Source organism: Silene latifolia, chromosome 7, assembly GCF_048544455.1.
Source record: "Silene latifolia isolate original U9 population chromosome 7, ASM4854445v1, whole genome shotgun sequence".
NCBI classification, from domain to species: Eukaryota; Viridiplantae; Streptophyta; class Magnoliopsida; order Caryophyllales; family Caryophyllaceae; genus Silene; species Silene latifolia.
In genome coordinates this window covers 100,937,522-100,962,645 of record NC_133532.1, presented here as the reverse complement: position 1 = coordinate 100,962,645, position 25,124 = coordinate 100,937,522, and the positions used below count along the sequence as shown (strand labels likewise).

At 36.6% G+C, this 25,124-nt stretch overlaps 1 protein-coding gene across 3 annotated transcripts; it reads left to right on the top strand.

Annotated features, from left to right (window-relative positions):
* The first annotated feature begins 3,420 nt into the window (after window positions 1–3,420).
* LOC141592408 (18S rRNA (guanine-N(7))-methyltransferase RID2-like) lies at window positions 3,421–11,500 on the top strand. Of its 3 annotated transcripts, none has more exons than XM_074413060.1 (9): window positions 3,421–3,615; window positions 4,715–4,790; window positions 6,375–6,458; window positions 7,197–7,252; window positions 8,572–8,628; window positions 9,136–9,185; window positions 10,086–10,238; window positions 10,673–10,808; window positions 11,142–11,500. In XM_074413060.1, the coding sequence occupies exons 1-9, from the start codon at window positions 3,517–3,519 to the stop codon at window positions 11,307–11,309; spliced, it is 879 nt and encodes a 292-aa protein (XP_074269161.1). In that variant the 5' UTR covers window positions 3,421–3,516; the 3' UTR covers window positions 11,310–11,500. The 3 variants fall into 3 exon arrangements, with proteins under 3 accessions (XP_074269161.1, XP_074269163.1, XP_074269162.1); XM_074413062.1 differs by having other exon boundaries at window positions 3,430–3,615; window positions 10,673–10,882; XM_074413061.1 differs by having other exon boundaries at window positions 3,430–3,615; window positions 10,673–10,845; window positions 11,142–11,227.
* The last annotated feature ends 13,624 nt before the right edge of the window (window positions 11,501–25,124 follow it).

Genomic DNA, 25,124 nt, shown 5'->3' with positions numbered 1-25,124 from the left:
GTACAAGACTTGAGAAACTTAATTGAATGTAAGTTCACAAGAGGTGCAGCATTCTATGTCACGGTATAGGTGACGTGACACTGAGAACTTGATTAGGTACATGCGAGAAATAGCAAAGTGGAAGAACGTAAAAGTAAATGAACAAACAAACGACATTTTTAAAAATTGGTTCACCCTCTACCCGAGGCCTACGTCCAACCGTTATTTTATTGCTTGTTTAGAAATTTACTCAAACTTACTAAACCCCTTACAATGAAAATAACTCGCCAACCTACTCTAGTTGCACTCAAACTTAAAGCTACTCCGCTTCAAGAGTTTATGGGTTCTATCTCAAGGTGTTACAGAATCTTGAATCTCAAGAGTTCACTTAAATGAACATGGAGATTACAATGAAGATCTAACACGAGAATCATGGAACAAACTCATCATGTCACAAAGACAAATGAATCCGATACTTGGAGGTTTTACTGACTTTTTCGAAAACAATTTTGAAGACTTAAAATCAGAAAAACATTTTGCAAATGCTTGAAGAACAAAGCTTTCAATGCACAAATGATTTGCAAGGTTTTTACAATAAATGCTTTGGAAGTCTTGAGAAATAAATGTGACTAAGACACTCTATTTATAGTGGATTTAGTCTTAGGTAAGTACACTTAGAGAAATTAAATCCAATATTAAAATGATAGCTTTGAGTGATGGTAAGTGTTAGACTTGTAGGCTTGGGGCTTAAGAAATGAGAAAACTTAAGCTTCTACACTCAACATGTGACAATTTACCAAAATGGCAAAAAGCTTTTCTTACTTTAGAAGTTTGACAAGTCTTTTTTGCCATTTTAGTAAAAGGTGTTTGCACAAATCTAGAGGCTTAGACAAGTGGGCTTGTGACTCCAAAATTTCAGATTGTTTTCAAGCTTTTGAAAATTCAAATGTTTAAGGTTTAAAGTTTGCAAAGTTTTGACACTTTAAAAACATTTGGACGAAAAACTCCTCCGTATGATAGTACCGAAACCACGACAGATACACCGTTGCATGGTTTTGCCATTACTTGACTTAAGTGAGAATGTTACACTTACTCTTACATATATCGACTAAGGCTTTGGAAAGTATCATTGTCTTGACTTCCTTGATTGGCTTGATCATCTTGAATCATTGTTGAAAGTCCATTTGATTGCTTCATTCACTAATTATTTCAACTAAGAGCAAACAATCAAATAACAAGGGGACTTGGCATCATCAATCTAATGTGTTCTAACACCAACCAATACCCGCTTTCTCAATCCCCCTCCATCCAACATCCACCATCACCCTTACATAATCACAATTTCTTATTTCACCCACAATACAAACCGGTTTACTTTCTCTAATCCAAAGCATACTATCCATTCTTGATATACCTGAGAATTCCATTGTATTGGGAGCTTCCTTTTCACATGTCTCCATCGCTTTGATCTGTAGTCCCAACCATTTGTGCCCATAAATTATAGAACATTAGTGGGTGGAAGGTCAAACCTTGAAAGAGAATTTTATTCCGAATACTCCATAGGCACCAAACCATCGCCAAGAACCGAACCACCCGAGTGTCTCCGCCATCCAAGTTTCCTAGATACGAAATCCATTCAATAAGCCATTTCGTAATACTCAAATGCGAGCCCAACTCAGTATGTATTCCTAGCTCTGAACAAGCCCATAATCTCCGTGACACAGGACAGTCACGAAATAAATGTTCCATTGTTTCCATGTTCATAGCGTTTGTCAAACATAGCTTGCAATTTGTGTCAATCCCAATATTCCTTTTCCTAAAATTCTCTCCTACCGAAAGAGTGTTTGTTAAAATTTTCCACACAAGGATTTTCCATGTCTGAGGCCCCGGGAATTTCCACAATTTCCGCCTACAAAACAAGCGTATATCCTCCCCTATTCGAGCCTTGTCTTTGTCCGATCCTCGACGATCCATGAAGTCCTCAAAAATAACACCATAGCCACTCTTTACACTATACTCACCATCATTGCAATGTAACCAATACACTTCATCCCTTATTTGCGAATTGCAAAAAGGCTTAGATAAAATCAAGTGTACACTTTCTTCCTCAAAAATTTGTCTAACAAAAGCTTCATTCCAAGCTCTCCTACCATCAGCCGTACACATAGTCAAGTCCTTTACCGTTATGTTCCTTAGCTCCGCGAACTCAGCATCCAACACACTCAGATGTGGCTCCGGACACTGTCCTCCCACCCAATTATTAATCCACACATTCAAGCTTGAATCCAAACCAGGCTTCCATCCTATGTTCTGCCGTACCAAAGTCATCCCATGTAGGATACTTTTTGCCCCCCATGACAAATTGTTACCATAGTTCAGCGATAAATTTTCCGTGATCGTTCCTTCCTTTAGCAATTTTTTACGAAAAACATTTACGAAGTAGGATCCCTGGACCGATAAAATTCTCCACCCATGTTTAGCCAACATTGCTTGATTCGGGCATTCAATGTTTTGAATTCCCCCCTCCCTCTCGCTTTGGCAAGCTTAGGAATTTCTTACTACACCAGTGAATAGACCTCCCTGATTTACTACCCGCCCACCAAAAATGTGCTAATAAGGAGTTAATCTTATTAGTCACACTTACTGGTATTTTAAATACCGATAGAACATAATTAGATAAATTTGAGAGAACGGAGGAAATAAGGGTAAGCCTTCCTGCTGGTGACAGAAAAATCCCATTCCAAGAAGAAATTCTTTTCACGACAGGCTCCTAAACAGCTCACGTTTAGATCCTTGAAACTCAGTAGGTAATCCTAGATATTTTCCAAGTTTTTTCTTCCCTTTTATCTTTAACGTCTTCATCCCATGTCGTGCCTTAGCCAAAGTACTAGGGTCAAGAGAATTCTGACTTATCATCATTCATGACTTGTCCCGAAACCATACAATAATTGTCTAAGATGGTCTTTAAAGACTTTCTTTGAATAATCTTTTCCATCCCATCCGGATCAAGGTTCTGATTCTTTTTAAGACTATTCATGGTCGTAGGGAATCTTTGTTATTATTCTTAATGTATAAGACAAAATATAGTCATGAGATCTTGTTTGATTTATAAATGTCTTTTATAAGAATATCAAATTTTTATAATTTAAATAATGTGAATTAAAGATATGCGCGTTACAAAACACGACGGCTAATCGACAAAGTGTGATAAAGAATCAGAATCTTTATGCGGATGGGAGGAAGTAATCACTAACATTGAGCGTTGAAAAACATTAAATTGGTTCATTCGGTCTAGCCTTGGACCAAATCGAGCCAAGGACATAAATGAGGACTAAGTGTCGATCGCCTCTAAATGAATTCGGTCTAGAGTCTAGACCAAATGGTATAAGCCCGTAGTTCGTTCCGACCCAAATAACGGGTTGTTCTTGGTAAGTTGGTAGTATGGTAGTCGTTTGCCGCACAATACTGTAACAATAGTAACCCTTTACCCTTGTGGCCTTTATTAAGAATTGAAGGCAAAAGCTTAAACCCTTAAGAATGGCGGCGAGACCAGAGCTGTTAGCTCCTCCTGAAATATTCTACGATGAATCTGAAGCTCGCAAATACACTTCTTCTTCTCGTATTATCGACATTCAGGTTTACCCTTTTCCTCTCATCCCCTTTTTTCTGCTGTCCTTTCTATTCATTTTTTATGTTTGATGTTTGTTGTTAATGTTATATAAAAAAATATGAATTTTGAGGGATTATTCATTCGATGATGCTTTAAGAAATTGAAAAATCTTAATTTTAAAGTTTGAAGATTGGTTTGTGTTGTTTAGAGAAAACTTGTAGCTTAGATTTGCATATTTGATGTTAACCAAAAGTGTCGAATTGGAACCTGAGGAATGCAACAATGTTAAAGTTATGAGAGAGAACATTAATTATCGCCCATATTGGTTCGAATGTTTGATGCAGTGCTGGTGTAGTTTAGATAAAAATGTGAATTTTTGAGGAACTGGGAATTTGGTGACGAGTCTGAAAGAAGTTGGTTTTAGGTTCTCAATTTATAACAGGGAATTAAGGATTGCTGCTATGAGATTGGGATTGATGTATTCCTACTTATTTCCTGGTGGAATTTTATGAGGAATTGGTCACTTCTTGAAGACAGCTTTGAGGAGTCCAAGATTGGGAATTATAAGTATTTTGTAAATGTTTAAATATTGAATTGATGTTTGTGGAGATAAGGTTTGCTGGCCAGTTTCTGCTACCCTTGTAGTTGTCGTTCTGTTGTTTGTATGACTAGAGCAGAAATTGGCGGCTTTAAAGTTTCTTATATGATTGTGTCTGGTATGCAAGTATAACAGGGTGTGAACTCTGAAGTGGAGTTTTGAAAACCGATCAACCATGGCAATTAGTGGAGCATATTGCCAATCTACAAAAGTATAAGACTGTATACTACTATGCTATTATGCTAATATCTACCCGCACTTAAATTGTTAAATATGTCAATGTATGTGTTAGTTTGGGCAGCCAATAATCTAGCTCTACTAAATTTTCTGACCATTCAATTAATTCTGCTTTCTCTTTAGTGAAGCTTTAGAAGGGCTTTTTGTTTGGGTTGATCTGTTGTGTTTGAGAAGGGTGTTACTACATAAATGTCGAATGATTAAATGAGTGTGGCAATATTTGGATATGATGCTTAGGGGACCATGACTCTTTTTCTTCCAGTTGACCTCAATTTGACACTTTCTTGTAGGCTAAACTGACTGAAAGAGCCCTGGAGTTGCTTGCTTTGCCTAATGATGGAGTTCCCAGATTGCTTCTTGACATTGGTAATAAAATCTCATTTCCTGTGTCTTAATTGAGATGAAGGTTCAATGGTCTCAAAAATGGAATGAATCGCACGATTTGTGTATAAAATCATTGTTTGGCCTATTAATTAACTGTTACATTTTAATGCCTATTGTTGATCAATTCTATGTCTCACACTCCATTTTTATACTACCAGCACTGTTTTTCACCCCTTCCTGGACTTCCTCAAGTAAGGCACAAGGATGTTGCATTACAAATTCCACTCTACATTTGTTCCTTGCTCTCCGTATATTGTAAATAAGTGCAATCAATGAAGCCATAATCACCTGTTTCTTCAAAAGATATCTTCACCTGAACCTGATACACCATTCAATTGCATTCTGAGGAGGTATTCTGACACCAACCAGCCATTCAGCAGATCTAAGCACACAGAACTGAACTTGAAAACAAAATATAAATGGCTGATACTTTATTGATGTCACCTGCACGTATCACACTATCACACAGCCCATCACTGATCACACCAAACCACAATAGCCAATCCTTAGCTAGCAGTCTGTTTTGATACAACCAGCCAATAATAGAGTGTTTAGGCATATTCACCCTATTCCAAACTAAAGGCCAGCAGATCACCTTGGCCTGCTCCCCATTCAACCATTTGTAGCGCACAGCAGCAGTAAACTTACCATTGTTCATTTGTTTGCCCCTTAAGTACCATTGGTATACCCATCTTTCATCTTATCCTTCACCTTGCATATCCTCCTCCAGGTCCAACTAGAATTAGCAGATGATTGTTAATCAAACCAGTTTTGCCCTTTTCTATATATGTGATTCACCCATCTAATCCACAAAGTGTATTTGCTTATCATAGCTAGTTAGCTACATTCCATCTCTTGCTATTAATGACTCACAGACCCCCTTCATTTTTCATTATATGCTCTTGTTGTTTCTTGTGAATTTGTGATAGTTTTCGTATGATTGCCGCATAGAGGGGTGTTAATAGACGTCATGTTAGAGCTTCATTGACGTTATGTCAAGGTTCACTTCAACTTCCTCCTCTCCTGAAATCAATCTTCTCCACCTTCCCTCACAGACGTCAGACTTCAGAGGCAGAAGCCATGACAGGAACTGAGATAAAGAGAGGACTTCAGCAAAAAGGCGAATGGTGCTCTCTCTATAGAGGGTCCAGCAGTTCTTGATTGATGAATTATTTTATGTATTTCCAATTTCCCCACTTTAGTTTTGGAAATTGCGATATCAGTGATCCAAGCTTATGCATACCACAGTAAAAAAAACAATACCTCAAAGCTTCAGTGAACGTAAAACACGATGAAGAAAGTTGTAGTCCTGATTTCATTCATTGCAGTGTGTGAACCTTGTAATGCATCACGTGTCACCATTTCACGAATCCTAGTGCTCTTCGATACATTTTCCAATTTTTTATATTTTTTTTTTGAAAAAAGGGTAATACCTGGTATTTTGGGAGGCGTCCCTTTGCTTGGAATTCATCACACTTGAAATTGCATGTAGGTTCCATTATTTAAAGTGTTTCATGAATCTGTAATCTGTGAAAAGTTACTCCAAACAGTTTTGTCCCTCTGCAGGCTGTGGATCAGGATTGAGTGGAGAAACTTTATCTGAGAATGGTCATCAGTGGATTGGCTTAGATATCTCACAAGCTATGCTAGGTTTGTGAATTGTACTGGTTTTTGTAATGCCCTTTCAACTCTAGGCTCCAGGGGCGGCTCTAGGAATTCAATATGGGGGGTGCGAAAATTGGACAATTACGCATATGGTATAAGGTTAATGGGGGATTAAGAACTCCGCCAGCCGAATTTAAGTTTAAACACGAACAAAATTCTAGCCTTAAAACAATATAAGCGACAATAATAAAACGTAACAAAAAAGTAGATACTATTTACTACCTCCAATTCTTTGGAATGTCCCCAATCTTTAAGATTTTTGAGTACTATTTTAACAAATGTAGGCAATTTTTATGAATCAGGTAGTATATTTTAATAAATAGTTTTAACAAAAAGAACTTGAAAAACAAAATATGTAAATAACCTAGATTTGATCTTTTTACTTCTAAAATGAAATTTAAAGATATTGCCAATTTAATGGGTCAATAAGGCAAAAAATAAAGAGTATATTTTCATTGGGCTAATTTTATAATAACTTATTATGTATGAAAAAAAAGAAGAAGTACAAGTTGCTTGTAGTAGTAGTCGAACACAAAACCTCTGGCACACTAATCATGTATCTGACCACTGGACTAACTGATTTACACTAATTCTTTATTAAACAACATAACAAATATTTCTGGGTTTTGGGGATGCAGATGAACCCCCTGCACCCCCTCCATAATCGCCCCTGCTAGGCTCACTCCTATTTTGACTTCTCTTTTCCATGTTCACTTATGCCAGATGTTGCAGTGGAACGGGAAGTTGAGGGTGATCTATTTTTGGCTGACATGGGTCAGGTACTTTTGTTATTGTTATTGTTGGCGAAGCTTTTTCCTTCTCATGAGGGAAAGAGTTTGAGATGGTTAAGTGAAGCATGTTTCTTATTGTTATTCTGTGGTGCCAAGAGTCAAATTGAGCAGTCCTATCATAAAAAAAATGGAATAATTGAGCATCCGGTATGATACCTTACATCTCTAGAAAGGATCGGCTGTGATTTATTTAACTTGATTTTGAAAAGCAAGTTGTGTAGCATTACTTTTAAAAAGCGCTTGTTAGGATGGTGGATACAAAGTCTTTGCAAAATGACTAAGTGGTTAGAGTTGTTTTTTATTATTGGTTGATTGTACTTATACACACTTGGTCTATGTTACTTTGAGACTTCAATTTTAAGGGCCATTCCATGTGATCGTACCTGTCACGACACTGAGGAATATGGATTTGGAGTCATTGGTAACACTTGTCAACTTGACACTTCGGGTAGTGATGTATAACGAAAGGCTTGTATGACAAAAGTAGAGGAAAGAGTATGCATATGAGGCTTTACCTTGTGTTAACTTTAATGTGATTTTGAGCCTTCCTTACATCATTTTAGGACATACCCTCATACAATGTCCTCATTTGAGTCATAACAAGTCCAACGCTAGGATAGTACTCATGTCCTGTTCTCAGACCCAAGTCTGAGTAACATAGCACTTTTTATGAATACGAATATATGAAAATAGTTTACATTCTTTTTGATAAGCAACATTACAAATTTTACGTTTTATCTTGTTATATATTTGGCGAAGTTAATGATCAAAGATCTAACTAGCAAAGTCAACTGGGGACAATATTTTTGAGATGGGGACGAATGACTGGGCATGCCGCATGAGGACTAACTTGCTCTTAAGAAGTCTTAAGTATAACATTTTGAATAAATAGCTACCATGTGGCTCCATCTTCATTGTGCACCTTTTTGAAGATAGCAGAATTCAATGTTGTGATCTTTATGTGGAGCACTCTTTTTATTCTCTTATACTATCAACATAAATTATTCATTATGGGTGGCAAAAAGTCTTCTCGACGGACAATCACTATTAGTGTTTCTCCTGGTCAATTGTGGTGCATAATAAAACATTGTTTTAGGTGCCAAATGCAATGTCAATTTTTGTGAGAGTCGTTGATGAGCAGTTTCATTCGTAACATAGATCTTTGACGAGGAAATGGAAAATGTCAGTGAAATGGCTGTAAGTAGAAAGCTTTCGTGAATTGCAAGAAAAAAAATTTCGTCTTAACCATGTTCTTTTGATTTTGATGAGTGACTGTACTCATGGTCTCTGTATTGAATTTGCTACAGGGGCTTGGTTTCCGTCCTGGAGTCATAGATGGTGCAATTAGTATCTCAGCTGTCCAGGTTTATATTTCTTTTTTTCTTCCCATGCATGGCTATATCTTCAGGAAGAAAATCATTGCATTTGTTGCCTAATAGAACAAACTATAAATACAGATTTAAGAATCAGGGACGAATCAAACCTGTTTTTGTTCTAATTTGATGTTTATCTCCTAAATTTTCCTCCTGAAGCTGTTCAATAATGATGAAGCAATACTGCTGTCGTTGAGTATTGGGTATTGACGATGAATAAAAGACTTCTGTGCCAAATCCAAGTTTGTACCCTCACCTAAATAATTGAAAAATCCATTGATGGACTATTTTTTTGAGAAAACTTGTGCTGTTTGAGTCCTTTGTCTGATTTGCATGTTTTTTTGAGTTAAGTCTTTTTTTCATTCTTAATATTGATTCGGTGCCTTTTTTTTCTAAAGAATAGCATGAATCTCAAAATTTTTGACGAATTTGTAATTGTCTTGGTTACTACATCGGTCTTCTGTTGTAATTCTTTTTTTTTTTTGTCCTATTATGCAGTGGTTATGCAATGCAGATAAGTCTTGCCATGAGCCTCGATTGAGACTCAAGTATGTTATCATCAACTTAAACAGTCGTTATATTGTTTATCTTTTACTCCTATGCTTTTGTATATAGTAGCCTGCTGCTTTATCATCCTCTTACCACATTAGAACACCAACAAAACTAGGTCCCCAAATTATTTGGGGTTGACTAACAGGAATTGTTATTTGGGACCGTTGATGAGGAAAACAAGGAAAAACTATAAAGATAGAAGGAAAATACGACAAAAAAAAGTAAGATAAGCTGAATCACTGAATGTTGTTTTCGCCTCAATGGCATACTTCCCTTGTAGGCTATGTTGCTTCCTCGGCTGCAAGTATCAAACGCGACGACACGTCTATTTTGTGAAAATGTTTTTTGTTTTTGGCCTAATATGAAATCTCTTGCGACAAGCAAAGTGTCGAAGTAATATTATAGATTTATAGCTTGTAGCCTGTAGGTTGTAGTATGACTGGTATCTTCTAGTGGTCATTATAATTAAAACTTTGCATACATCCTTGTTTATGGAGTATATTTTATGTGCCTTGGGTGACTTGATTTCTGGAGTTACTCATTTTATGTCTCGAGTAAAACCTTGAGTATCCATCCTCCTATAACTCTATAAGCACATAAAGTTTTCTTTTGTATGGTAGAAATGAACTTAGATTAATCAAAACAATAATACAAACAAGAGTTGAAAGTGTCGTCTAGAAACGGGAAAACAAAGCAATAGGTTCTTGAATACAAGTTTATTCTATATCACTTCGATTTCCATGGTACACCGTTTGGCCATTTGTACTTGTTTGTCACTGTGTTCATGTCATTATAAAATATAAACAAACCTTAAGTATCCACCTTCTAAAAAGCATATGTACTTGATTTTTCGAGTTAAAACTAATGGTCATGTACTCGTGTGTACTATGTCATAGGGCATTCTTTGGATCATTGTATAGGAGCCTTTCTAGAGGTGCAAGGGCAGTACTTCAAATATATCCCCAAAACGACGCTCAGCGTGAACTGATCCTGGGTTTTGCAATGCGTGCTGGTTTTGCTGGAGGAGTGGTGGTTGATTATCCTCACAGGTAAATTAAGTTCATTGGTGTAATCTGGTTTAGTCGTCTTTATTACTTGCTTTCTTTTTCCTTCTTTTTTTTTATTTATGACATTAATCGATTTTCATGATGATGGTTTGACTTCGAATTTTTATAAGATTTTTTTTGAAAAATCTGTTAACTTTATGAGTTAGTTCATGACGAAAAAAGGGTTTTTTTGTTCTTTTTTTTCAACACATTTTACAAGGTTATACACTTATAATATTTAGTCTTATATGTGAAGATTTTGAAGATAAAAATGGATGTCTCGAATTGTGAGAATGACCTCACGTAAAAACATCAGTCCTAAATTTTAACTTTCCCACGAGAACAACAAGGAGTCTAGACTCTAGAACCTTAATGTATTAGTGTGCTACTTCTGCTTTTACTGTTACCTAACGTGAAATCAACTTAAACTGTGACAGTACAAAGAGTCGGAAGGAATACCTTGTCCTGACATGTGGCCCACCGTCCCTAAGTACTGCAGCTCAAAACGCTAGAGGTGAGGATGGAGGTAGTTCTTCGGATGATGAAAGTAGCGGAGACGAGGAAAACCGAACTGTAAGCTCCACTGCAATGCAGGGAGTGTAGCTTTTGCGTATTACTCCCTCCATTGATCATTCCATAATTGTTAGGTTGTCTACTTGTCTCCATTTGAATTCTGTGGTCAAACAATATCGACTTTGATCGGTATTTATTTTGATAAATCAAGCATGACGAATTTTATATTTATCTCTATATATTTAGAAAAATTATTCTTCAAAGTTGATTGGACTAGCCACCCGAGTCAGATGGAGATAAGTCAAATAGAGACAATAAATTTTAGGTTGGGAACAATACGTTCTAAAATTGTTCACCAGATTGATCTTCTGGCTACACCTGTGATTGTTATAGGTTTCTGTGTCAGACCGACGTAGACCAAGGAAAAAACAGAAACTGGATAAGAAAACTAAAGGCCGGGAATGGCTGCTTCGCAAAAAGGAAAAGATGAGAAGAAGAGGTGTTGTTGATGTGCCCGCTGATAGTAAATACAGTGGTCGTAAAAGGAAGCGTCGGTTTTAGAAATCAAAGTTGTATGATTCAGCCTATATTGAGAAATTGTTGGTGTTTGACAGTGTAGCTTATCGATCGATTAGTTATACTATGCAAGTCTTGGTAATGTTGTCGCTTTTATAGGTTAAGAGGGAATCGCAGTTTGTACGACATTCTTTCTGATGAAGTGATATTTATATACTCAAATCTTCCATCCTCAACTATGAATTGATTATGCAGGTCACCAATGCAAATCTTACCACCATTTACATTACATCGTTCACATTTTGACCGCTTTATCTTTACTGCACAAGGGAGGAATCTTTGATCCCCTCTGATGTGGTTTCGGTGTAAGCTTGATGTTTTTTCAGGGTGTGGTCGATAAATTTTTGGAATTTTGTAATAAATGTTGATTAAAACACGCAGCATTGGAGGCGGCCATTACAGAAACTATGTGATATACACATTTTATTGTACTAGAAACTTTACAGCATCAAACCTTGAAAATTACTGAAGGATCTCTCCACCCCTGGAGAAGGATAAGCAACAAGAAAGTTATCAAGTCATTTGGGCTCCTCTGCTGATCGGCCGTACGTCCAAATATAACCTAATTTGATCCACCACAATCAGCCGCCACCTCCAGTCACCTGCGCTCCTCTGCTGACCGGCCGTACGCCGCAGATGAGGCGGATTCTTAGCTCATCTCCGGCGGATGATTCATCCGCCTTCTTTGATTCCCCTCTCTGTCTACGGCTCACCACTGTTCGGAAGTGCGATTCCATTCTCGTCTCACCTTATGACCAGTTGATATGCTTGCTTCGTTTGATTGCTCCAGTATGCAGCCTGTGATTGCAACGCCTCCCGTGTCGGATTCTCATCCCTCCGATCCCTCGTCCTGTCACCGAAAACTGTGTGCAACCTAGGGGTGATCCCTCCATTCCCCCCACCCCTGGTATGGACTTTTCGTGTCTTGTTGGTCTGTGTCGACGATCTTAGCTAGTCCGTTGGTCTACGAAAGTTGAGTCGTTTTTCCTTGAGGTGACGATTTGGGACTGATTTGGTGTTTCCCCCCTTTCCCCCACCAATCGGTCCCAATTCCCATGTCACTTTTGTCTCTCAGTTAGTCCTCCTGTTTGGTTCTGTTACATGTAAGGCAATGGTTCTGAGAGGTGTCGTTAGGTGAAATGGGTGTCCTTTGTTAGATAATTAAAATTTTTGAATAGAGTAAATGTGATGTTTATGTCTGGGAAGAATGGTTTCAAGTAATCAGTAAAAGTTAAAACGGAAAATGTTATATGGGACGGTATGAGTGGAATAGGTCTGGTTGTTTTGATGATTCAATCTAAGTGTGATGTGTCGCTTTTTTTGTCCTTTTGTTGTTTCGAATTGGTGAGGGACTATGCTGGTCATTGTTAATTTGCTGGTTGTTGTCAATTAGTGTGTGTTGACATTAGTTGTGGTGTTGAAGTCAGTTTTGTTGCCTTCAAGTTTCTTGTGGGTTTACGGTCTGGTTAATAGGCTCCTTGGTCAAGTGTTTGTGCTCGGCTGTGTGAGACTGATATGGTGACCCCCCCTCCCCCGTGCACCCCCCCTTTTCCCCCACCTATCGGCCCTTTTTCCTTTGTCACTATTGACTGTCGGTTTTCCGTGAGACTTAAGGGTGGTTATTGTATTTTTTCTTCTGGATGTGGCGAGTCTTTGATGGCTTGGGTTCCTGTTTAGGTTGAATCGTTGGGTTGTATCGATAGGAGCTTGGTGTGGAGTTTGGTTTGTCTTGCTGTGGTGGTTTTCTTATTCATGAAAGGATTTTGTTGGAATGTAAAGGGCTTAAATACCCTCTTGCTCCGACGATTGCGAAGACTAGAGCGATTCTTTCCAGTACTTATTTTGATTTTATGTTCTTAGCTGAAACAAAATGTAATGTAGACTTAGTTGATCCTATTTTTCGTTCTTTTGGGTTTACTCGGAGTTTTGGTGTTGATGCTCATGAAACCAAAGGAGGCCTATGGTTTGGGTTTAGGTCTGATGCTCAGTTTGAGTGTATACTGCGTGTCAAAACTTCATTATCATCAAAGTCTGGCAATGTAAAGAAAGTTTTTGGTACTTGTGTCTTATCTACGGCGAACCGGTCACTAATAAGCGGGAAGATGTTTGGAATGATCTCAGTCAATAGATTCGCTCTTTTAAAAACCCTTTCCTTCTTTAGGAGACTTTAACCAAGTTTATTACCAAGAAGATAAATCGGGTGGCAGGAAAGGTAGGATTCCAGGAGCCTCATTCTTTAATAAATGGAAGGCTGAGCATTTTTTGATGGATATTCCGTTTAAGGGGCCAAGATTTACTTGGTGTAACAAGAGGAAAGATCATAGTATAGTGTTGGAACGGCTCGATAAGGGTTATGGGTCGTGGAACTGGAATGATATTTTTCCGAATTCTGGCATTATTCACCTACCTATTCATGTTTCGGATCACGCGCCTATTGTATTTGAAACAGACTTACTTACTTGTAATGGTAAAAGACCTTATAGAATGGAGGCTTGGAACCTGGACTATGAGGAATGTATTCGTATGCTAGTCAAGTGGAGTATGCTAAGGTCTCGGCTAAATATTGGAAACAACGGGCCAAAATTAAATGGAACACAGAGGGAGATACATGCTCCAAATACTTCTTTAATTGGGTTAATGGCAGAGTAGGAATGGATAATGGGGAGTGAAATTTTACAGTGAGAAAATTATGGGTTTATCCGTCCAATTCTACTCGTCTTTTTAAGGAAAGAGTGAATAAGATCTCGTTTGACGAGTATTTTCCTACTGTTAAAAATTTGTTCATGGTCAATAAGGGGTTCCTTTCCCCGGATGACAGAGATGCTTTGGAGACCCGTTTCAATCCCAAAAAGGTTTGCGCGACAGTGTTTCAGCTCGATCCGTTAAAATCTCCTGGACCTGATGGTATCCTCTGCTATTTTCTTCCATAAATGTTGGCACTTTATTAAGCACGATGTCATTGGGACTGTGTTGGCCATCCTCAATGGTAATAGTTCACTAGAATTCCTGAATAAGACTTTCTTGGTTCTTATCCCTAAATATAGTGCCCTTGAAACGGTTGATAACTTCCGCCCTATCAGTTTATGTAATGTTATAATGAAAATTATTACAAGGTGTATCACTAATCGATTGAAGAAGTTCATGGGAAAACTAGTGGGAGATTTCCAAAATGCGTTCGTTCCCGGAAGGAATATTGGTGATAATATTTTAATTACTAATGAAATATTACAAAAAATTTCTTCATCTTGAAATGGTAGGATGGGTAGGATGGCGTTTAAAGCGGACATGAGCAAAGCTTATGATCGCCTGGACTGGAACTTTATCAGAGGTACGCTGGTTTTGATGGGATTCCCCTGTAACGTTATTCAGTTGATTATGAAGTGTATTACGACGGTGTCTTATGAAATATTGGTTAATGGAGTTCCCTCAAGGCGTATCCAACTGAGTTGCGGTCTTCGTCAGGACGATCCTCTTTCTCCTTACATTTTTGTACTGTGTACTGAAATTCTATCTTTAAACATTCCATGTATGGAAAAGGATGGTCTTATGCGAGGAAATAAGGTCAGCAGAAACAATATCCCTATCTCTCATATGCTCTCCGCGGATGATTCCATGTTCTTTATTGAAAGTAACTTTAAGAGTTGTGATAACCTGAACAAAGTTATCAAGGATTATTGTCATGCCTTGGGTCAGGTTATTAATGATAATAAATATTCTAGGACTCTAAGCCCGTGCTCTAGTCTATCATTTGCTCGAAAATGTTTGAGAACCTTCAATATTCCGTGTGACACTAATATGGGTTCTTACTTGGGTATTTCTACTAATGTGGGACTCTCAGGGTGTGATAAAAGTAAAAGAGAAATTTTTGAGTTTATCATTTACAAAGTTAGGAAACGATTATCTTCATGGAACTGTGTTCTTTTATCGTCGACTGGTAGATTGGCTTTGATTTCTTCTGTCTTGTCTTCCCTTTATGTTTAGTTTCTATCGGTATTTAAAATACCGGTAAGTGTGACAAAAATATTAGATGCCATCTTGTCACATTTATGGTGGGCAGGTCATAAGAAATCTTCTTTTATTAGACGTACACTGGAGTTCAACCAAACGCTTCTAGCTAAGATTTGATGGAGAATGATTACTCACCCAGATTATATTCTTAGTAAGTCTATTGGTGCTAAATATGACTTAAAGTTGCAAGATGGTGACCTGCTTTTTAACGATGGTAGAAGTAACTCCTTGTGGGGATCGAAATGTATTGCTTGGGGCCTCCAAATCATTAAACCTCTTCTAGATTGGAACATCTCTCCATCTTATGACCTTAATGTTTGGAATACTATATGGGTCAATGGTACTATTCCGAAACCACTATGCTTGGATCTTCTTACCGATTCCTTTAATTTGAATAATTTAAAAATCAGAAATCTTTTATTCAACAGTAACTGTTAGGACCATAGGCTAGTGTCTACGTCTTGTGATGAATCTTCTGCGAAAGGTATTATTGCTATTTCGATTCGATGCTCTGAAGGTAGCAACAACTTCTTTTGGTCGTCTTCATCGTCCGGGAATTATTCAGTTAAGATAGACTATCAGATTGCACTAAAAAAATCCTGGAATACTTCAGCGACCCCAAAGGGTCCTTCAAGAGTTCCAGCTGCGTGTATGTGTGTCTTTAAAAAAATCCTATGGAACTTACCAGGGCTGAAAAGTTGGATCATTCTTGTTTGGAAACTTCTCACTGAATCGTTGCCCACTGGGGAAGGCTTCTTAAAGTGGGGTTTTAATGGCCCTTTCACTTGTTTACTTTGTGATTCACATGAAACGGAAACGCCTAATCACCTGTTCCGTGATTGTTCCTTTGCTAATAGAGTTTGGGCTGGAAGCTTTCTAGGAATTCAGGCACAATCAGGGGATAATTGAGCCTCCAGTCTTGGGTTTACAACTGGCTTTTTGTTCTTTCTAAGGCTAATAATAAACAAGAGGCTTATCTCTCTTTTTTGTGTACTATTTGGACTATTTGGGTGGTAAGGTGTAGAAAGGCCTTTGATAATTCAGAGAGCTCCCTTATTGGTGCTATCTTATTATATCAATATACTCTTAACTTGGCTCTTTCTGCTGTATATAGGAAGCCTGGGTCCATCGATGTCCAAACACCTTTGGAGTAAGACTTGACTAACCTTAAGAATGAGGTATCAATTCCTTTGATTCAGGGCTCTCTAAGATGCTATCGGTCTCATGTTTATGTGATGCTGCGTGGTTTACGGAACTTGCTGCTGGTTATGGTGGGTGTATCATGTTAGATAATGAGGTTGTGTCTGAATTCTGTATCAAGGGAAGAGCTGAGAATGCTGAGCAAGCGGAAGCCTTGGCAATTAAGGAGGCCTTAAAGTGGGTACTCTCTCGCAACATCCTTCATATTAACATTTTCTTTGATTGTCTGCAAGTTCTTTCTCAAGTTCTGAAGTACTCTCAGCTCAAACATTGGACTAGGAATATCGTTGACGAAATCATTGATCTAGCGACAAACTTTCATTGTATTTCTTTTGCTTATGTTCCTAGAATTTGTAATAAAACCGCTCATAGGTTAGCTAAGCGTGCTATTAAACTGTAGAACTCGTTAACCGGATTGTCAAAAAAAAAGTCATTTGGGCGACAAGAAGGTTTCTTATGTAAGTAGTTTCCTATTTTCCTTAATATATTAAATTGGTTCGACTAATATATATGATGGACGATGTACGATTATACGATTAGATTGGCTTTTACTCTATCTTAATGAGCAGAGAGCAGTTATCCAAATCTATCAACAAATCGTTAATCTCAAGGACAAATAAGTGTTAGGTTTATATACCTATTATTAGACTCTTATAATAGTGAACAAATTAACATTTTAATTTCTAGTTCTTTAGATCTAGTGCATGCATAACAAAATAAGAGATTTATAAGAAAACAATGTCCCTTACATTGTAAATTTCGGTTTATGGGCACAAGTAAGGTCTCCTACCTTCACTTGTTCTTGAGCTATGATGAGTAATAGGATGATCCTCCAAATACTTCAAGTATAGAAGTCACTCCTCTTGATTGCACCCAAGATTATCCCTTATCCCCACTAAATAATATTTGCTAGATATTTGTTTAGTAGTTTACCTTAAAATTGATTACTAATACTCATATATTACACTAATAATATTAGTAATCTTTTATGAACAATTTGAATCAAAAATCCTCATGTTTTGATAGAAAGAAAAAGATGAATAATGGAGGTTTTGCATGTGATAAAGATGTAAGCATCTTTTAGAGAATAAGTGAAGAAAAGTATGAACAACTAACAAAAAATGTTCTCACACTTCCTCAAATGGTCCGTATAAAATGCTCTTATTAGAGCCATTTCGGTCCTTTCAAAATCACATGCTATATTGTGTAGGTAGTAGGCTTTAGCTAGATTAAAGTTGTGTCATAAGATGTTGGAGTATCTTTCCAACAACTAAATGACAAAGCTATAAAACTCAAGCATGCCTCTTATATGGATGGTACACTTGTGCTATTATGGTCCATTTTTGTCTTATAATATTTATCCCACAAATGCTTATAAGTCTTATGTTTAATTATCTTACATAATTAAATATTAATTTAATCATACAACAATTATATGACAAATTAATAAACATATATATTCACTCAACTTATTGAGTAATATTTTACCATTATATCAACATATAATGGGTCCCATAACTGCTAGTTAGTTAAATTTACAACCTCTTGTAAATGCAAATAACTAATTACCTCTACCTCGAAATATTTATAAAACCTCAACATAATTTAGTGAATTAACATATTAATCCACTAAATAGGATCTTATTTAATCACATTACAATAAGATACATATTTCCTCTTATAAATATAAATTGTTCATTTTTAAGGAATTAATCAACTTGTATCGACATACAATTAATTAACTTTACAGATAAGGGCATCATCCTTTAGGTGTGACCTTAAGGGATCAACTGACCACCACCGTCCCACGACAGTAACGTCAAACTCTAACAAGCCAATCGTTACCGATTAATGTTGATCAGTTGACTATATAATTGAATCATCCCTTACGTATTCTTTATATGAGATTTAATAATGATACTCCCTCCATACCACACCAATGGTAACATTGAGACTTTTCACACTTATCGAGACACGTTTTGCAACGTGAATATCTTTTGTTACACATTATTAAAAATTATAAAAAATTGATATTCTTATAGCATTCATGACGATAAATCAAACAAGATCTCACATGACTATATTTTGTCTTATAGATTAAGAATAATATCAAAGATTCCCTACAACCATGAATAGTGCCAAGATTCTCAATGTTACCATTGGTGTGGTATGGAGGGAGTATTTAAATCATGTGATCGCACTATTGTTGAGGACACATTTCCCAACAATCTCCCACTTGTCCTCGACAAGTGTGCGTCACCAATTCTCTTGTCCTATTACAATCTCCCACTCAATGCAAGGTGTCTTGCAGGTCGTACTTACACTTGATCATATCTTGAGTGGTTTTCTCGATCTGGAGATTAACTGTTTGACCGGAATTATCTATCATAGATACCTTCCGAGCGTGGCCACGCATTTCCAGTTAACTACTCCTCGAGTGGCCTTGAGATTTCAAACAACCCTGACAAGGGGTGGACAATTCCTATCGCCCTATTCCCTTCGTTCACCACACCCATCATAACCCAAAATATACCCAGTTTGACCTCATTTACGAAATCGTAGAGTATAAATCAAAGCTAATCATAAGTTGTGCCAACTTGGGCGAATAGTCTCTAGTCAAAAGAATTGACTCATAAGAATACTATAGTAGCTCTTGCCACGACCAGGCTTTATGAATTACTAGAACTCTATAAGCGGTCATCGCCTGACAGTGTCCCATACAATCCGCCTATGTGATCGACTAGTCATCCCATATGACTCTATGACACTTGAACTTGCCATCAATCGCATCACACTCTAGTCACTTCGAGACGTCACCTCATATAAGTAACTAGAGGCGAATACCATGTCAATCCAGTTCACTTTAATGGGGTTCAATTTGTCTCTACAACCTATTCGGATACGACAAGGTAGCGGGTGAATTTAATGAAACTCAAACGATAAATGCGATTATTACATATGAATAATTAATACACTATTACTACTTCATATCCCATAATCTCTAGTGTATTATTAACACTATTTTAGATGCAATTAAAAGCTTGGCAAGTGGATATACCCGATATCCATGTATTCCAACTTTTTCAATCGCTATTTCCTTCTATTCAATGTCATCTCCAATGACATGAATTTATCTAAGTATATGTCTAGACTTCTTACTAGACTTGGGCTCTTTAATTTGAAAGATGCTCCCACTGTTATCGCATAATTTGTGACAAAGTCATTTGTAGAGGGATTCACCCTTAATCCCTACGTTGATCTTTTTATCACAATTTACTTAAATTCCTTTTGTAGAATTTGCAATGCGCGATACTAAAATACTTTTCTAATCTCTTACTCCTTAGTCAACAAAACACCCTAAGATTTCAACAAATCCCTTACCGTTTGGAAACTAAAGTCTGTGCAACCCTTCAACACATTACTTAGTTTATCATCCAAACATTTGAACGAATCCTTAATTCTTCTCAAGAATCTCAAGAATGCTCTTTAAGGCTTTCACAAGCCATATCATGGGAAATATCCCTTTTATTGACTTATTATGCTCTCAGCATATGTCACACCATGGCATGTGCGTCTGTTGGCATATATGATCATTCTAATGGCGGAAACATTAGCAATCGATTTCATGCGATCAACAACTTAATAGGTTCAGTGAACAACTATGACTCTATCATAGTAATTCCACTTTCATCAACATGAATAACCCATTCATCCTTGTTGATGTTATCTTATCCTCATAAGACTCTCAACTTTATGCCAATATACTCTCACATAGATTCGGTAATCTAAAGTATATTGCACCTTTTCCTAGTCTCCCAATCACTCTTGCCAGAAGAGAGAATTGGTACATTATTCTCAATAAGTAATATGTTATCAACATATAAGACATGGAGAAAAAATGATTCAGGCTCCCACTTAACTTCATGTATAATCATGATTCTTCAATCATGTGAATGAAACTATTCACTATTATCACATGAACGAAAAGTATAATCTTTTAATGCTTGCTTAAGACCATTCTAGGATCACTTAAGAAAGCTACGCATAATATGTTAGGATTCTTAGATCTTCATCTAAGATTTTGTGTTTCAAACACTTCCTTCTTTAAATTCCCATTTTAGAAAAGCGAATTTTTATTTGCCATCCTTCATTAAAATGAAATGCAGCAATTCCTAACACAATTTATCTTGATCAACATCTTCATGTAAATCTTATGCATTAATGTACTGTAGAGCTCTATTTACTTTTGAGGAGACCCTCGCCTTAAAGTAAATCTACTCATGAGCAACAATTTTCGGATTGTAATGCTTCGGCTCGTATGTAACAAGATCATGATACTATCACTTTGACAAAGTAATATTTTTAAACAATAAGACATGTGCGATAAACTCCCACTGAACTATGCTCTCATTCTATCTTCATAGACTATAGTTCAACTACTCTCCCACTCTATAATTCCATTACTTTCACAAAGTAACATTTCAACTATAAGAGATGTTTATAGTTCAACTACTCTCCCACTCTATAATTCCATTACTTTCACAAAGTAACATTTCAACTATAAGAGATGTTTATAGTTCAACTACTCTTCCACTCTATAATTCCATTACTTTCACAAAGTAACATTTCAACTATAAGAGATGTTTGTGACGATACATTCTACTCCCACTCTATCTCTCAGAAATACATCTATCTTCTTGAGAGATAGTTTTGTGAGTCACAAACATATATATTTAACGGAGTATTAGGAGTTTGCCTAGACTATGTATTAGCTTTCAAAAGGCCATCCTAACATGGCAGCTTGATAATATACGAGTCTTATCCATGTCATCTGTTTAATAGACTCTCTATTCTAGGTATCTCATGGTTGACCATCCGTTTAGAATTACTTGTCCGTATTGGTTTGCAAATTCCCAAAATTGAGTTCAACAACTCAAACCAACTCATATTAGTTTGATCTTATGGGTAGTGACATTAGGTCATAATCCATCTTTAATAAATCAAATTTATTACTTAGATCTTTGCTACTACGATCGGATCGTAATGCTTTCGTCTTTTCTTCAATTGGTTCTCTACACCATTTAGAAATTTCTCAAATTTCTCAAATGCTTCACTTTATATTTGATTAAGTAAATATATACCCATATCTACTTAAATCATCGGTAAAAGTGATGAAGTAGTCATAAATCCCCTTGCAGTGATTCATATTTAGAACACATATATCGGCATGTATTAGTCCCAACAAATCATTGATCCTGTTCCTTTACCACTAAAAGAAGTACAAATCATATTGCAAAGGAGACAAGATTCGCACATTCCATATGATTGAAATCATATGGTTTATTAAATCTAGTCGACACTAGCCTTTAATGCGTTTCTCTTTTACGTAACCAAATTGAAAAATCAAATGTACAAATCATTTGGATTACTAGTTATGAGTCTTTTGGTGCGTATTATGTAGATATCTTTGCTTGAGTTGGAAGTGTCTAAAACATGAATATCATTAAGATAAGTGACATGACTCACATCCATGTCTATTTTCAATAAAATATAACAATTGTCTTTGATGACAAAATATAAATCCTTTCATGTCTCACATAGAAATGGAAATAATATTTTAGACTAAGTGGGTACATAATAACAATTATATAAATTATAACTCAAAGCTATTAGCAAAAACAAGTACATAAATTTCTCTTGAAGTGGCGGCTACCCGAGCTCCATTTCATTGTCGGCGATCCACATCACCCTTGTTTAGCTTTTCCACATTTCCAAGTCCCACTTGGCGTAATAAGTCCAACTTTAATATCTTCCAAATACTTGGGGCAATTTCGCTTCCAATGGTCCATGACATTACAATAATGACATTCCTCATAGGATTTGGCACCCTTCTTGGTCTTGGTCTTGGTAGTCCCACTATCCATTTTCAATTCATAATCAGGTTTGGGCTTTTCGCCCATTTTTGCCTTCCCTTTATAAATACCAATACTCCTTTCATTTGCAAGGACACTCTTGCTAGAACTCCCACTGAATTTAACATTTTTTCATTGTTTCTTCAAACAAGGATGCCTTGGGTTTTGTAAGTTTTTCTTCACAAGATTTTCTTTCCAAGGTGGTGGGCAATAATATTGGAGTGGGTGAAGTTGAGCTGGTAAAGAAGCAAAAATTTCCATCCTGACCAATGCCAACGCGTAATTCTCTAATCGTATCATTGTCATACTCGGAGCACTTTTCGGCGAATGATTGGAGCCATGTTTCAACGGTGATTGGTGTAGGAGTATTAGATGAATTTGGAGTTGCCATTGCAATTGTAAAAATGATTTTGACTACAAAATAGAAAGTTTGAAGGAATTAATTAACATCTATCGTTTTAATAATACTCGTAAATTTAACTACAAGTATTGCATTTATATGGTGACCTCCACCCAACTATATAAATGATTCCGAGATCCAAATTCATATTAATACGGGTACGATAAGCCGAGTCATCCCTTATAATATAACTCGGTGGATTAACCCCTTTATTGATTCTACTTCTAGAATTCTCGGTCGATAAAAATTAGGGTTATTTCATAGGAATAATCTAACCTATGCCCCTCCTTCTCATATTAATCCATACTATGTTTTAACTCAGAAAAATCCGAACTATTGCACCATTTATCTTGCGTTGAACTCGTCCCAAATATGACCTGATACCGTGGGTGAGCTTCAGGTAATTAGAGTGTGGCCCCCTTTTTTTCCTATTTTATTTCTGAATCTATAACCTTCTTACATTTCTCTTCTTCCTCCATCATTCATTCATTCCCCTTTATCGCCACTCTCTCCTCACAAACCACCATCATAACACTTATGAGATATGCCGTGTCAGTCCGATCGCCGACCTATTACCCTACATCGATCTCGAAATTCCATAAAATAAACCCCAAAACTCCTAAACTTAAAAATTGGGTTTGTTTTGAATTTAACTAATTTGGCTGGATTAGACGAAGGGTGAGGTGGCGGAAGGAGTGGTGAGGTGGCGGAAGGAGTGGTGAGGAGCGGATCGGGAGATTCGCGGAGCGGAGGAGGAGGAAGATAGGGAAAGACGATGATTGGGGTGGAGTGGACTTCGCCGGCGGCGAAATAACTTAGAGCGGCGCGACGTGTTTCCGAGACATGGAGTAGATGGTGTATTGGTGTGTGCGGCTTTCATGAGGGTTTTACTACTATCTTTACAACGAATCTTTGCTTGTTTGTCCTCGATCTTCGATCTAACAACCATCTTCTCTAACTTACCTAAAGTAATTAGAAATTAAATAGGTAGCGTGTTTGCAGAATGGCAAGTGATATATTGGTTGGAAATTGATGGATAGAGAAGAGAGGAGAAGAATCTCGGGTGGATTTAATGAATTTTTATTTTTGTAAAAAAAAAAAATTGACCTGATCAATGGGTAGCCAGTTACTCAGTGTATTATGAGAATAATGTGTGCATAAATCAGATTATTCTCAGTTAAAGCATGGTGTGGATTAATATAAGAAGGGGAGACATAGGTTGGATTATTGTCATGAAATAACCCTAAAAATTACTCTAATTCTTATCTTTAACCCGGAACACATGCGACTACGGTCACGAATACTTCCGTTGAGCTCAATCCAAATTTCGATTAATAACATTTTATTACCCCACTTGGCCAATGTAACAAGGTTTGTATTACGGTAAAGCAGGCTCAAGTCCCTTATGAAATTGGTACTTCATGGGTTTCTACTATTTGGTAAGGCTATTCCTCAATTATTATATGTGAGAGGTCTTGTCAATTTATTATCTATCACGTTTTAAGTGAACTAAAGCGGTGAACTACGATAATTATAATTGACACGGTCGATGATTCGATATGATATGGATGTTGTTGTTATGGCGATTTGGCAATGCATGTAACATATTAAAAGAAATGCAAAGCAATAAATAAAATTCCTAGTATGGCCTTCCTAAAATAGAAAATCAAATAATCTATTACATATTCGGAAACCAACTCCTTTGGTCCCTTGAATCTTCAAGTGGCACGCCTCCCAAGACACCGTCTTCGTCGGATCACCTTTCCGAATGGCACCGTCTTTGAAGATGCTCCATAATTACAAATAATAATAAAAATACAAAGTTTTTCCTATTATACATTTTTAAAATGGAAAAACTAATAAAATAAAAATAAAAGTGATACGAGATCACATTAAATTACAACCGAATCAATATTCCCTTTCATTACGGGTAATATTGATTAAACTAAGGCCATACTAAGATAAAATTACATAATTCAAAATTATATAAATAAAAGACATTCAACAATAGAAATATGCAGAATTATAATATGTACCTATCATGCCAAATGATGTACCAAATCGCCCTATTTAACTTATGTCGTACATAGAACCCGATTTTATGGAAATGCGTGATAATAACCTTTTAAAATCACTAATTAAGACTTAAATCACATCTAAGCTCAAGTTAATTATCCTAACACTTTTTAGAACTCAAAAATTAGTCATCACTCAATTTTTGACAATAATTCAACTTGATTTAATTTTATGCTCATTTTTGACCTTAAAATCATAATATTT

Excerpts from the sequence above, each read along its gene's own strand:
- LOC141592408 (XM_074413060.1), top strand. The coding sequence starts at position 3,517 with ATGGCGGCGAGACCAGAGCTGTTAGCTCCTCCTGAAATATTCTACGAT. Across the intron at positions 4,791-6,374 it reads CAGATTGCTTCTTGACATTG|GCTGTGGATCAGGATTGAGT; the intron begins GTAATAAAATCT and ends GTCCCTCTGCAG. Across the intron at positions 10,239-10,672 it reads GTGGTTGATTATCCTCACAG|TACAAAGAGTCGGAAGGAAT; the intron begins GTAAATTAAGTT and ends AAACTGTGACAG.